We start from the raw sequence: 12,858 nt of genomic DNA on the forward strand, positions 1-12,858 counted from the left end.
GCCGGGTCGATACCGGGTTATTTTTGCGATGTGAAAGGGGTATTGGAGAGAGGGAAATGTGATATAGTTGGGGAATGATTGCACCTGTCAGGGAAAGAAGTTCGGGGGGACCTGTTTTCAAGAGCAGAGCATGCACCATCAGCTCCAGCTCCCCATAGTGTCACCATTAGATGTGGGTGTGTAACATATGTAGTGCATTCCCAGGGTGTCGTTACCTGAGGACTTGTGATCAGCTGCCTGTCACCACTGAAGGGGCCGGCCCGATCCTTGTCATCACTTCAGGGATGTCCCTATCCCTAGATGCCTGTCAGCATGTGAGCAAACTAATAAGTATATTCATGAAACAGTGAAAAGTGTGGAGAAGTGAGCCAGGGGACAAGTTGCCCATAGCAACCAATCATCATTGAAGTAACATTTATCATTTGCATACTATACAATTGTACGGAGCAGCTGATTGGTTGCTGTTGGCAACTTCTCCACAGGCTCACTTCTCCACTCTTATCACTGCTTCATGAATAGACTGTGTTCATGGACACCAGGGATCCCTTACTCTGAGGTATCTCCTCCAGCTGCAGCTCCTGTACCTTTTGGGGTCTATTCATGAAGCAGTGAAAAGAGTGGTGAAGAGAGCCTGTGGAGAAGTTGTCAATGGCAACCAATCAGCTGCTCATACAGTTGTATAGTATGTAAATCAGGGGTGTCTTAAGCAAGGAGGGGGGGCCCATGTGCAGACTCCAGGGGCCCCCTCCTCTCCATGGCGCCGTAGGCTGCAACATTGTGCCAGAGCCTACTGCGCATGCGCAGGTCTCCGGAAACATGTCACCCGCCACCCGCTGCGATCACCTCAGCCTGTCCGGGGCCGGAATTGACATCAGACACCCGCCCTGCAAACGCATGGACACGTCTGCATTTTTCCAACCACACCCTGAAAACGGTCAGTTGCCACCCACAAACGCCCTCTACCTGTCAATCTTCTTGCGATCGGCTGTGCGAATGGATTCTTCGTAAAACCCATGGCACAGCAACGATCCGCTTTGTACCCATGAGACGCGCCTGTGCATTGCGGTGCATACGCATGCGCAGTTCTGACCTGATCGCAGTGCTGCAAAAAATGCTAGCGAGTGATCAGGTCTGATGTACCCCCATTGCACATACCCTCATTTTACACATAAAAATCGGTACAAATTAGGAAAGGGGGCGTGGCCATGGGAAAAAGTGATGTGGTCATGCTCCTTTTCCTATACTTTCAATGGAAGTTTGGAGAGACAAAAATTGGTACAGACCATAAAAAAGATACTGTACCTGCCCAAACTGTACAGTTGGAGGGTATGCATTGCATCCCTTTCATGGAGTACAAGAGAACTAGTGTACTGGATACCAGTAGGAGACTATGGGACAAATGCAATGGAGTTCGAGTTTGCAGAAATGTGTGAGTTTAGCGCTAAACTTGCACGTTTTGCAAACTCGACCAATGTAATGGGGTGCTAATGTGAGTAAACTCACATATTTCTGACCTTACTAAAAACTTGCACATGACAACTCGCATCCAGATGTTTTCCAATACAACTCACACACAAAACCTTACAAAAAAATCGCCAATAAACAGACCAGCTTCTGGCTGGTGAAATTGACAGAAGCATGCAGAGATCAGTGAGATCCGTGCATGCTTCTGAAAGGAACAGTAAATAAATTATTAAAAAATGTAAAAATAATGACGTGCAGTTCCACTCCAAGAGCATAACCAGCCCGGGCTCTTTAAACCGGTCCTGGTTGCAAAAATACAGGAAAAAAATTGAGTAGGGGTTCCCCGTATTTAAACAACCAGCACCGGGCTCTTGGACCGGTCCTGGTTTCAAAACTATGGGAGACAAAAGAAGTAGGGGCCCCCATATTTTTAAAACCAACATCGGGCTCCACTAGCCAGGGAGGTGATGCCGCAGGCTGGGGACACTTTTATACAGGTCCATGTGGGGCGCAGCATCACAACCCAACTAGTGATCCCTGGTCGGGCTTCCCTGGAGGAGTGGGGACCCCTAAAATAAAGCGGTCCCCCCTCCAGGCACCCAAGAGTCAGGAATAAAGCCCGAGGCTGTCCCTGCCATCCGTGGGCTGTGGATGGCGGACTGAAAGACATAAATGTGTAAAAAAAAATTGCTGGTACTTGGATGACCACAAGTAAGACAGAACACAGGTTGAACCCGATGGGCATTTTGCCTCTTTTTGCAACCTCATTAACTATGTAACTATGTAACTAAGTACCAGCATGCGGGGGAGGCTTGCTGGGACCTGTAGCTCCACAGCAAAAGACAATATTTATTTATTTTACACGTTTATGGCTATCAGCCCGCCATCCACAGCCCATAGATGGCGGGGACATCTACCATGGTTTACAGTCTTTTGTTAAAGAAGCACACACACCCCGCACAGCCTTACTGAACTCATTAGTTAGTCGCTCAATCCCATAGGGCAGGTGCACTTCATTCTAGATACTGTAGCATCCACGATCTTGGCAACAACAAAAAACCTAAGATGATGAACAATTTCTCTTTTGCAGGACCGCAATGTTAATGAAAGTGTCACCAGGTGACACTCCATAGGGATGCATATGGTCCCTGTGATTGGTCGGAGTAGGAGGTGCAGCAATAATTTGACCAGAGTGGCCCTATGCTTTCCTACAGAGTCATCAAAACCTACAGGGCTGCTTGTTCAAATGAAAATGTGGGTCCGCCGCAGTTATCTCTCTCTGATGAGGTCCTCCCCTCCCACCTATTCAGGGGTCCTTTACTCCCCTTATCTAGGTATACCCTTATTTTAGATACATCCAGGGTATACTTGAATTTTGCAGATATTATCTGGAATGCTGTTTGTGTCCCAATGTCATAATCAAAATATCCCAATTTACATGGAACTTAGAAACCACTTTAGGACGAACATATGGTTTTGTACGGAGACCAACCCAACCCATGTGAAAATACAGATAGGAAGTGTTGTAAGAGCCCCCATGACAACGATACACCCTCTGTATCATGTGCTGTACATTTACGAAACTTGACATATAGAGGCCTATGTAGCATTGAATATTTGCTGCTTATCCTCCCAAATTACCCATTTTCAGGGGATACCCTCAATATTAAGGATCCCCCTCCAATATCTGCTGCAGTCCCTCCATTTCTGACAGCAAGCACAGCCCCCATTGGTTGCCAGGATGCAAACTATGGTGAAGCATGCCCCAGCAGTTTAACGCCATCTTCCGATGGCATACTGCCACTGTAGCCTATGTGCTACACATTGTAGATATCACCTTTCGGTAGCCCCTGTCCCTCCAAGTGATTTTTTTGTACATTCAGGGGATTGTGAATTTATTATTACCGCAAAGAGTGACAATAAGAAATTCGGATTATGGGGTCTAAAACCTGATAATCAGTAAATATGCCCCATAGAGCCTCATTCTGAGGTGGACCCAAAGCCGATGTTTACACAGTTGGCTGATGCTTTTGTACTGTGCACTGAATTGGCTGCAGCCCCCAGAAGATGGTTAGGGATGCTGAAATATTAGGGGAGTGGCTTCCAAGTGGGAGCGCTCTTTGCTGTTGCAGTCCAGAGTGGCAGTCCCAGGGGGAGAAAACGGCTTTCCATGGGACTGCTAGCCCGGGTGAAAACTGACAAGCAGAGAGCAATTAAAATGGGATGCCACTCCCAGCCAGCCACAGGGGGTGGCTGATTTTAAGTGGGGGGGGGGGGGGGGGTATGGTAGCTGCAGCACAAAGGGAAACTACTAATTCCAACCAAAGAAAACATATGCCACTTTCTATGAAATTAAGTGGGAATCAGTTTTGTTGCTGATTATCCCTGTAATAATTGGTTAAAGAGCAGAACCGGGATGCGGTCAGAATCCCGACACCAATGGGAATCACAGCACCGGAACACCAATCGCCAACATACCGAAGGTAAATATCAGGGTCACTACTAGGGTTAGGGCCCGGGATGGGGGAGATAGGTTTAGCTACTAGAGGGGGAGGAGGGGTGGATGGCATCAGTACGAGATCCCGTCAGGAGACCGACACCGGGATTCTGACTGCAGTGATCCTGGTGGCGGGCGCAGCGTGTCTCCTCACGGGCTCGCTATGCTCGCCACAGGTTTCTATTCCCCTCCGGGTGGTGGCGTCAACCACCACCCAAGAGGGGTAAACAGCCGGCGGTCAGGACTCCGACCACCAGTATTTCAGCTGGTGTCGGGATCCCGACAGGTGGTCAATTGACTGCCTCCTGAGTGGATAGCCGTACTCGCCAACCCCCAACTCTTAGTACTAGCCACCAGCCCTAGAGTCTCACCCTAGCCACCGCCCCTGAATTTTAGCCCTAGCTGACACCCCAGGCAGGTTACAGTTAGGGGCGGGGTGAAATAATAACCATAATTATTAGGCCCACCGTATATTTCCATCGCTTGTTTATTATGAGCTCTTTAACTTTGTACCTTTGCTTTGCAGGAATTCTAGACAGTTCTGGAGTAAGAATTTTTTACACTCCTGAGCTACGCCCGCATGACAGCGCAATAATCATGACTGGGATCTTTACATTTCCGATACATTTTATCCCTCCTGGATCAGAAAGCTATAGAAATTATGGACTCTGCAACACTCATCTAATCCCGAAGGTAGGTACGCCGACTTCCAAGGAAAACATCACAGTGCGGACCGCTCAACTATTTCTTGCAGCAATGACTACTCGCCCAACCTGGTAGAACGCATGTCTTAAGTTAATAGGCTCCGAACTTGTTTCACAGACTGGTGCAGCTGTACAGGTAGTGGCGAGAGGAACTAGTGTTGGGCCCCTCTCTCTGTATGGTCCTGGGACACCAGTCCCCCACCCCCAAATGGATACCCTGGATGCCACCATCGCTCGTGCCACCAAAACTTGCACCAGCCCATATGACAGATGCAGATTATGCGTTTGACTGTGGCCTCCTATGTGACCAATCCTGCAGCTCTGTCTGCAACCCGTGACACCCATAAGACAGAACAACCCATAAGACGGACCAACACGCCCAACTCCCTGCGTGCGCATAGCCACACCCCTGGCACCGGCCAGGAACCCCCAATACACTTCTGAAACTGTACATATCACATACACCTAAATCGCAACTGTGCCTCAGTGCGCACACAATCTGGACCCATGCGCATATGGAAAAACATCAACCATTTGCGACTGGGGTTTGTTAAATATACTTACCCTACCCCTAACCCCAGGGTCGGACTGGCCCACAGGGGAACAGGGGAAACCACTGGTGGGCCTCACTTCCAGGCCCTCCTCTAGGGATCAGGTTCCAGACTTTATCCAGGTGCACATGAATTATGTATTATACATATGTTACATTATACTTCACAAGAATATGGTTTATTATATATTTACCATTGGGCACAGAAAATGTACTCTTTAATGGTTAGCCAAACCTCTGTGGTGGCTGGCCACACCCCCACTGGAGCCTGGCCACACCCTTAAGCATGGGCCTCTACAACAGCATTCCCCCGGTGGGCCCTTCATGCCCCAGTCCGACACTAACCCTCCCTTTCCGCAGCCTAACCCTAACCCTTCCTGGTGGTGCCAAAACCTAACACCCCTTGCCGCAGCTTATGACTACCGCCCCCGTGCCCCCGCGCGGCCTAACCCTAACAGTCCCCAGCATACTTACGATCAGGATGTCGGGTGTCGAGACTATGGCCTCTGCATTTCGATTGATGTCGGGACTTTCGTCACCGGTCTTCTGGTCGCGTGTAGGGATTCCACCACCAGGATTTTGACTGCTGGCATCATTGCTTTTATCCGATCATTCATCCTAATCGCTGGACTACAGGATATGAGTGAGACGTTCATCCTTGAGTAACTAGAATAGTCTGTGTGGCCACTGTTCATGATTTTAATAAAATGGTTTAAATTACCCAAATTTGACCCCCCAAAAAAATAATCCACTCACCTGTCACTCATCAGTTGGGGTGTAGTATGGTAAACCGGCGGCCGTGCTCCCGGCGATCAGCATACCATTGCCGGGATCCCGACCGCCGGCACACAGACAGCGTGGCGAGCGCAAATGAGCCCCATGCGGGCTCGCTGTGCTTGCCATGCTGTGGGCACAGTGGCGAGCTATGCGGGCATGGTGGCATGCTATGCGCGCCACGCTATTTATTCTCCCTCCAGGGGTGTTGTGGACACCCAAGAGGGAGAAAAAGTGTCTGTATGCCGGCTGTCGGTATGCCGGCTGTCGGGATTCTGGCGCCGGTATACTGTGCACCAGGATCCCAACAGCCGGCAAACTGGAGACCACCCCATCAATTGGTGTGTGCATCTCTGTGCTTATGAATGGTATCCAGATAAGACATGGCAATATGATAATAACCCTCAAGACTTCAGGCCAACAATTATTGACAAAACTGACCATGTCGCCATATCCGTGAGACCAAAGCCAAGCCATGCCTGCCAATACGATGTCTTTATTTGATCAATCCCATGCAGCGCTATGCATAGGAGGACCGGCTTAGCGGGCGGTCGGGCACCGGATTGCCCAGTGTGTGGGGATGGCCCGATATATCGTCCCTGACACTCCGTAGAATCGGCTCCACACGTCGCATTGTTTGTGGGCACCCTTAGAAAGACTTCTTTTAGCACAGTTATGAGGAGATTGTCACACACCTTTGTATGAAAAACAAATCATACTGTAAATCCAACTTGGCTTCATCCAGCTTTCTGAGGTAGCTTCATCCAGTTTCTGAGGGACAGTGACTGGAAACCTTCCTGAGCATCATCTCCTGGCTGCCCATTAGGCTACACTGTCTGCATAATAATTTCCTATAAACATCTCTCAGCAAAAGATTTAATCACGTCTATAAATAACATCACAGTCTGCTCCTTCATAAACCTGATAAATGATAGACTACAATAATGCGGAACCTCTGAGTACGAGGAGACACCATGACCTCCTGATAACCATAGTGAGAGGATAAACCTGACAAGTGGAAACACCTGGTAATTGTGTCTCCTTTTCTTTAGATGTTGGGGGAGCCAGTGGGGGACCTGACTGTGACCTCATTTCTCCTGCATGGACATCTCACGGTTCGTAGGATGCGAATAATGCATTACAGGTACAGATCGTGCCCTGAGAACTTTAAAGCAGTTTAATGATCAGCATATCTCAATTGGAGAACAATGGCAAATATTTATGGTTGAAAAATTGTTTGCAAAATTGAAATCGTGGCATTAGCGTGTAAGCGGCTGTGCCGTGGAATGTTGCTTCATTGCTTGCTCAAAACAAACAGAAATCTTATAGAATTAAAATGCCCAGTCTATGGCAATACAGATGTACAAAACACATATTACCCTCTGCATTGGAATAATTACACTCAGCCCCAAATGGGCTTTTTTGGAATTATCCTTGCTCATCCCTGGTGATAGATAATTGCTGATGGCACAAGGCCATTCTTCAAACATGGAATCACTCTCCCACCCTATCAATTTTTAAGGCCCAACTTTTTTTTTTATCTCTGTCACATGAACTGGGTAGGAGTTGGATACGTGTTACCAGCTGCTGGGATCCCGGCGGTCAGCTTACCGTTACCGGGATCCCGGCAGCAGAATGCGGGCGGAACAATGACCCTTTTGGGCTCACTGTGCTCGCCACAGGTTCTATTCCCACACTATGGGTGTCGTGGACACTCACGAGTGGGAATAGAGCCTGTGGGTCGGCATTCCGTTTGCCGGCATTTCAAGCATTTGGAATTCCGACTTCAGCAGGCTGACTGCCGGGATCTCGATTGCCGGTCAGCTAACCACATCTCCTGGGTAGAAGTGGTTCTAGGAAAAGGAATCTAAGGGGTAAATTTACCAAGAACCGTGTTTTGCCTGAGTTTACTCGAGAGAAAATAAGTTTGTGATCAATTGGACATGGGAGGATTTTTTTAAATCAAACACAGGTATTTACTATGATGCCATGTTTTCCATGATCTCATTTTTCGTATGGTGTATGCAGTCGCGTTTGCCAGCCGTGTTTGCTGTGTGTGCCAGCAAAATTCAGAAAAAAATTGGCTCCCCCTTCCCCCAAGCAGAAACGGCCCTGGGCTCTTTGGGCCGGCCCTGGTTCTAAAAATACGGCAAATAAATGACATAGGAGTCCCCTATACTTTTTGAACCAGCCCTAGGCTCCCCTAGCAGGGTGATGCCACATCCAGGGGATATAGCTGGCGGTGTACAATGGCCAAAGCATTCACCCCCCCCCCCCTAACCAGTTATCCAATTTTAGTGTATTTTGGTCCGAGTTTGCACAATTTATGGGTGCGTTTGCAAACACGATTTTTGGTAAACTCTAGAGATGAGCGCCGGAAATTTTTCGGGTTTTGTGTTTTGGTTTTGGGTTCGGTTCCGCGGCCGTGTTTTGGGTTCGACCGCGTTTTGGCAAAACCTCACCGAATTTTTTTTGTCGGATTCGGGTGTGTTTTGGATTCGGGTGTTTTTTTCAAAAAACCCTAAAAAACAGCTTAAATCATAGAATTTGGGGGTCATTTTGATCCCAAAGTATTATTAACCTCAAAAACCATAATTTCCACTCATTTTCAGTCTATTCTGAATACCTCACACCTCACAATATTATTTTTAGTCCTAAAATTTGCACCGAGGTCGCTGTGTGAGTAAGATAAGCGACCCTAGTGGCCGACACAAACACCGGGCCCATCTAGGAGTGGCACTGCAGTGTCACGCAGGATGTCCCTTCCAAAAAACCCTCCCCAAACAGCACATGACGCAAAGAAAAAAAGAGGCGCAATGAGGTAGCTGTGTGAGTAACATAAGCGACCCTAGTGGCCGACACAAACACCGGGCCCATCTAGGAGTGGCACTGTAGTGTCACGCAGGATGTCCCTTCCAAAAAACCCTCCCCAAACAGCACATGACGCAAAGAAAAATTAAAGAAAAAAGAGGTGCAAGATGGAATTGTCCTTGGGCCCTCCCACCCACCCTTATGTTGTATAAACAGGACATGCACACTTTAACCAACCCATCATTTCAGTGACAGGGTCTGCCACACGACTGTGACTGAAATGACGGGTTGGTTTGGACCCCCACCAAAAAAGAAGCAATTAATCTCTCCTTGCACAAACTGGCTCTACAGAGGCAAGATGTCCACCTCATCATCATCCTCCGATATATCACCGTGTACATCCCCCTCCTCACAGATTATCAATTCGTCCCCACTGGAATCCACCATCTCAGCTCCCTGTGTACTTTGTGGAGGCAATTGCTGCTGGTCAATGTCTCCACGGAGGAATTGATTATAATTCATTTTAATGAACATCATCTTCTCCACATTTTCTGGATGTAACCTCGTACGCCGATTGCTGACAAGGTGAGCGGCGGCACTAAACACTCTTTCGGAGTACACACTTGTGGGAGGGCAACTTAGGTAGAATAAAGCCAGTTTGTGCAAGGGCCTCCAAATTGCCTCTTTTTCCTGCCAGTATAAGTACGGACTGTGTGACGTGCCTACTTGGATGCGGTCACTCATATAATCCTCCACCATTCTTTCAATGTTGAGAGAATCATATGCAGTGACAGTAGACGACATGTCCGTAATCGTTGTCAGGTCCTTCAGTCCGGACCAGATGTCAGCATCAGCAGTCGCTCCAGACTGCCCTGCATCACCGCCAGCGGGTGGGCTCGGAATTCTGAGCCTTTTCCTCGCACCCCCAGTTGCGGGAGAATGGAAAGGAGGAGATGTTGACAGGTCGCGTTCCGCTTGACTTGACAATTTTCTCACCAGCAGGTCTTTCAACCCCAGCAGACTTGTGTCTGCCGGAAAGAGAGATCCAAGGTAGGCTTTAAATCTAGGATCGAGCACGGTGGCCAAAATGTAGTGCTCTGATTTCAACAGATTGACCACCCGTGAATCCTTGTTAAGCGAATTAAGGGCTCCATCCACAAGTCCCACATGCCTAGCGGAATCGCTCCGTGTTAGCTCCTCCTTCAATGTCTCCAGCTTCTTCTGCAAAAGCCTGATGAGGGGAATGACCTGACTCAGGCTGGCAGTGTCTGAACTGACTTCACGTGTGGCAAGTTCAAAGGGCATCAGAACCTTGCACAACGTTGAAATCATTCTCCACTGCGCTTGAGACAGGTGCATTCCACCTCCTATATCGTGCTCAATTGTATAGGCTTGAATGGCCTTTTGCTGCTCCTCCAACCTCTGAAGCATATAGAGGGTTGAATTCCACCTCGTTACCACTTCTTGCTTCAGATGATGGCAGGGCAGGTTCAGTAGTTTTTGGTGGTGCTCCAGTCTTCTGTACGTGGTGCCTGTACGCCGAAAGTGTCCCGCAATTCTTCTGGCCACCGACAGCATCTCTTGCACGCCCCTGTCGTTTTTTAAATAATTCTGCACCACCAAATTCAAGGTATGTGCAAAAAATGGGACGTGCTGGAATTTGCCCATATTTAATGCACACACAATATTGCTGGCGTTGTCCGATGCCACAAATCCACAGGAGAGTCCAATTGGGGTAAGCCATTCCGCGATGATCTTCCTCAGTTGCCGTAAGAGGTTTTCAGCTGTGTGCGTATTCTGGAAACCGGTGATACAAAGCGTAGCCTGCCTAGGAAAGAGTTGGCGTTTGCGAGATGCTGCTACTGGTGCCGCCGCTGCTGTTCTTGCGGCGGGAGTCCATACATCTACCCAGTGGGCTGTCACAGTCATATAGTCCTGACCCTGCCCTGCTCCACTTGTCCACATGTCCGTGGTTAAGTGGACATTGGGTACAGCTGCATTTTTTAGGACACTGGTGACTCTTTTTCTGAGGTCTGTGTACATTTTCGGTATCGCCTGCCTAGAGAAATGGAACCTAGATGGTATTTGGTACCGGGGACACAGTACCTCCAACAAGTCTCTAGTTGGCTCTGCAGTAATGATGGATACCGGAACCACGTTTCTCACCACCCAGGATGCCAAGGCCTCAGTTATCCGCTTTGCAGTAGGATGACTGCTGTGATATTTCATCTTCCTCGCAAAGGACTGTTGGACAGTCAATTGCTTGGTGGAAGTAGTAAAAGTGGTCTTACGACTTCCCCTCTGGGATGACCATCGACTCCCAGCAGCAACAACAGCAGCGCCAGCAGCAGTAGGCGTTACACGCAAGGATGCATCGGAGGAATCCCAGGCAGGAGAGGAATCGTCAGAATTGCCAGTGACATGGCCTGCAGGACTATTGGCATTCCTGGGGAAGGAGGAAATTGACACTGAGGGAGTTGGTGGGGTGGTTTGCGTGAGCTTGGTTACAAGAGGAAGGGATTTACTGGTCAGTGGACTGCTTCCGCTGTCACCCAAAGTTTTTGAACTTGTCACTGACTTATTATGAATGCGCTGCAGGTGACGTATAAGGGAGGATGTTCCGAGGTGGTTAACGTCCTTACCCCTACTTATTACAGCTTGACAAAGGCAACACACGGCTTGACACCTGTTGTCCGCATTTCTGTTGAAATACTTCCACACCGAAGAGCTGATTTTTTTGGTATTTTCACCAGGCATGTCAGTGGCCATATTCCTCCCACGGACAACAGGTGTCTCCCCGGGTGCCTGACTTAAACAAACCACCTCACCATCAGAATCCTCCTGGTCAATTTCCTCCCCAGCGCCAGCAACACCCATATCCTCCTCATCCTGGTGTACTTCAACACTGACATCTTCAATCTGACTATCAGGAACTGGACTGCGGGTGCTCCTTCCAGCACTTGCAGGGGGCGTGCAAATGGTGGAAGGCGCATGCTCTTCACGTCCAGTGTTGGGAAGGTCAGGCATCGCAACCGACACAATTGGACTCTCCTTGTGGATTTGGGATTTCGAAGAACGCACAGTTCTTTGCGGTGCTTTTGCCAGCTTGAGTCTTTTCAGTTTTCTAGCGAGAGGCTGAGTGCTTCCATCCTCATGTGAAGCTGAACCACTAGCCATGAACATAGGCCAGGGCCTCAGCCGTTCCTTGCCACTCCGTGTGGTAAATGGCATATTGGCAAGTTTACGCTTCTCCTCCTACAATTTTATTTTAGGTTTTGGAGTCCTTTTTTTTACTGATATTTGGTGTTTTGGATTTGACATGCTCTGTACTATGACATTGGGCATCGGCCTTGGCAGACGACGTTGCTGGCATTTCATCGTCTCGGCCATGACTAGTGGCAGCAGCTTCAGCACGAGGTGGAAGTGGATCTTGATCTTTCCCTAATTTTGGAACCTCAACATTTTTGTTCTCCATATTTTAATAGGCACAACTAAAAGGCACCTCAGGTAAACAATGGAGATGGATGGATACTAGTATACTTATGGATGGACTGCCGAGTGCCGACACAGAGGTAGCTACAGCCGTGGACTAACGTACTGTGTCTGCTGCTAATATAGACTGGATGATTGATATTGAGATGAAATCAATATATATATGTATGTATATATAATATCACTAGTACTGCAGCCGGACAGGTAGATAATATATTTATTAGGTAATGATGACTGATGACGGACCTGCTGGACACTGTCAGCTCAGCAGCACCGCAGACTGCTACAGTAAGCTACTATACTCTATAGTAGTATGTACAAAGAAGAAAGAAAAAAAAAAACCACGGGTAGGTGGTATACAATTATGGATGGACTGCCGAGTGCCGACACAGAGGTAGCTACAGCCGTGGACTAACGTACTGTGTCTGCTGCTAATATAGACTGGATGATTGATAATGAGATGAAATCAATATATATATATGTATGTATATATAATATCACTAGTACTGCAGCCGGACAGGTAGATAATATATTTATTAGGTAATGATGACTGATGACGGACCTGC

The 12,858-nt window shown here is 48.2% G+C and overlaps 1 protein-coding gene across 1 annotated transcript in view; it reads left to right on the forward strand.

The window, feature by feature from the left end:
• The window catches only part of LOC135056863 (DBH-like monooxygenase protein 2), a 404,570-nt gene that overhangs the window by 347,448 nt on the left and 44,264 nt on the right, over positions 1-12,858 (forward strand). Inside the window, exons 7-8 of the mRNA XM_063962536.1 lie at positions 4,488-4,654; positions 7,042-7,133. Of these exons, the coding sequence (XP_063818606.1) occupies positions 4,488-4,654; positions 7,042-7,133 (259 nt within the window). The remainder of the gene's footprint in view (positions 1-4,487; positions 4,655-7,041; positions 7,134-12,858) is intronic.

The sequence above is a fragment of the Pseudophryne corroboree genome, chromosome 3 (assembly GCF_028390025.1).
Source record: "Pseudophryne corroboree isolate aPseCor3 chromosome 3, aPseCor3.hap2, whole genome shotgun sequence".
NCBI classification, from domain to species: domain Eukaryota; kingdom Metazoa; phylum Chordata; class Amphibia; order Anura; family Myobatrachidae; genus Pseudophryne; species Pseudophryne corroboree.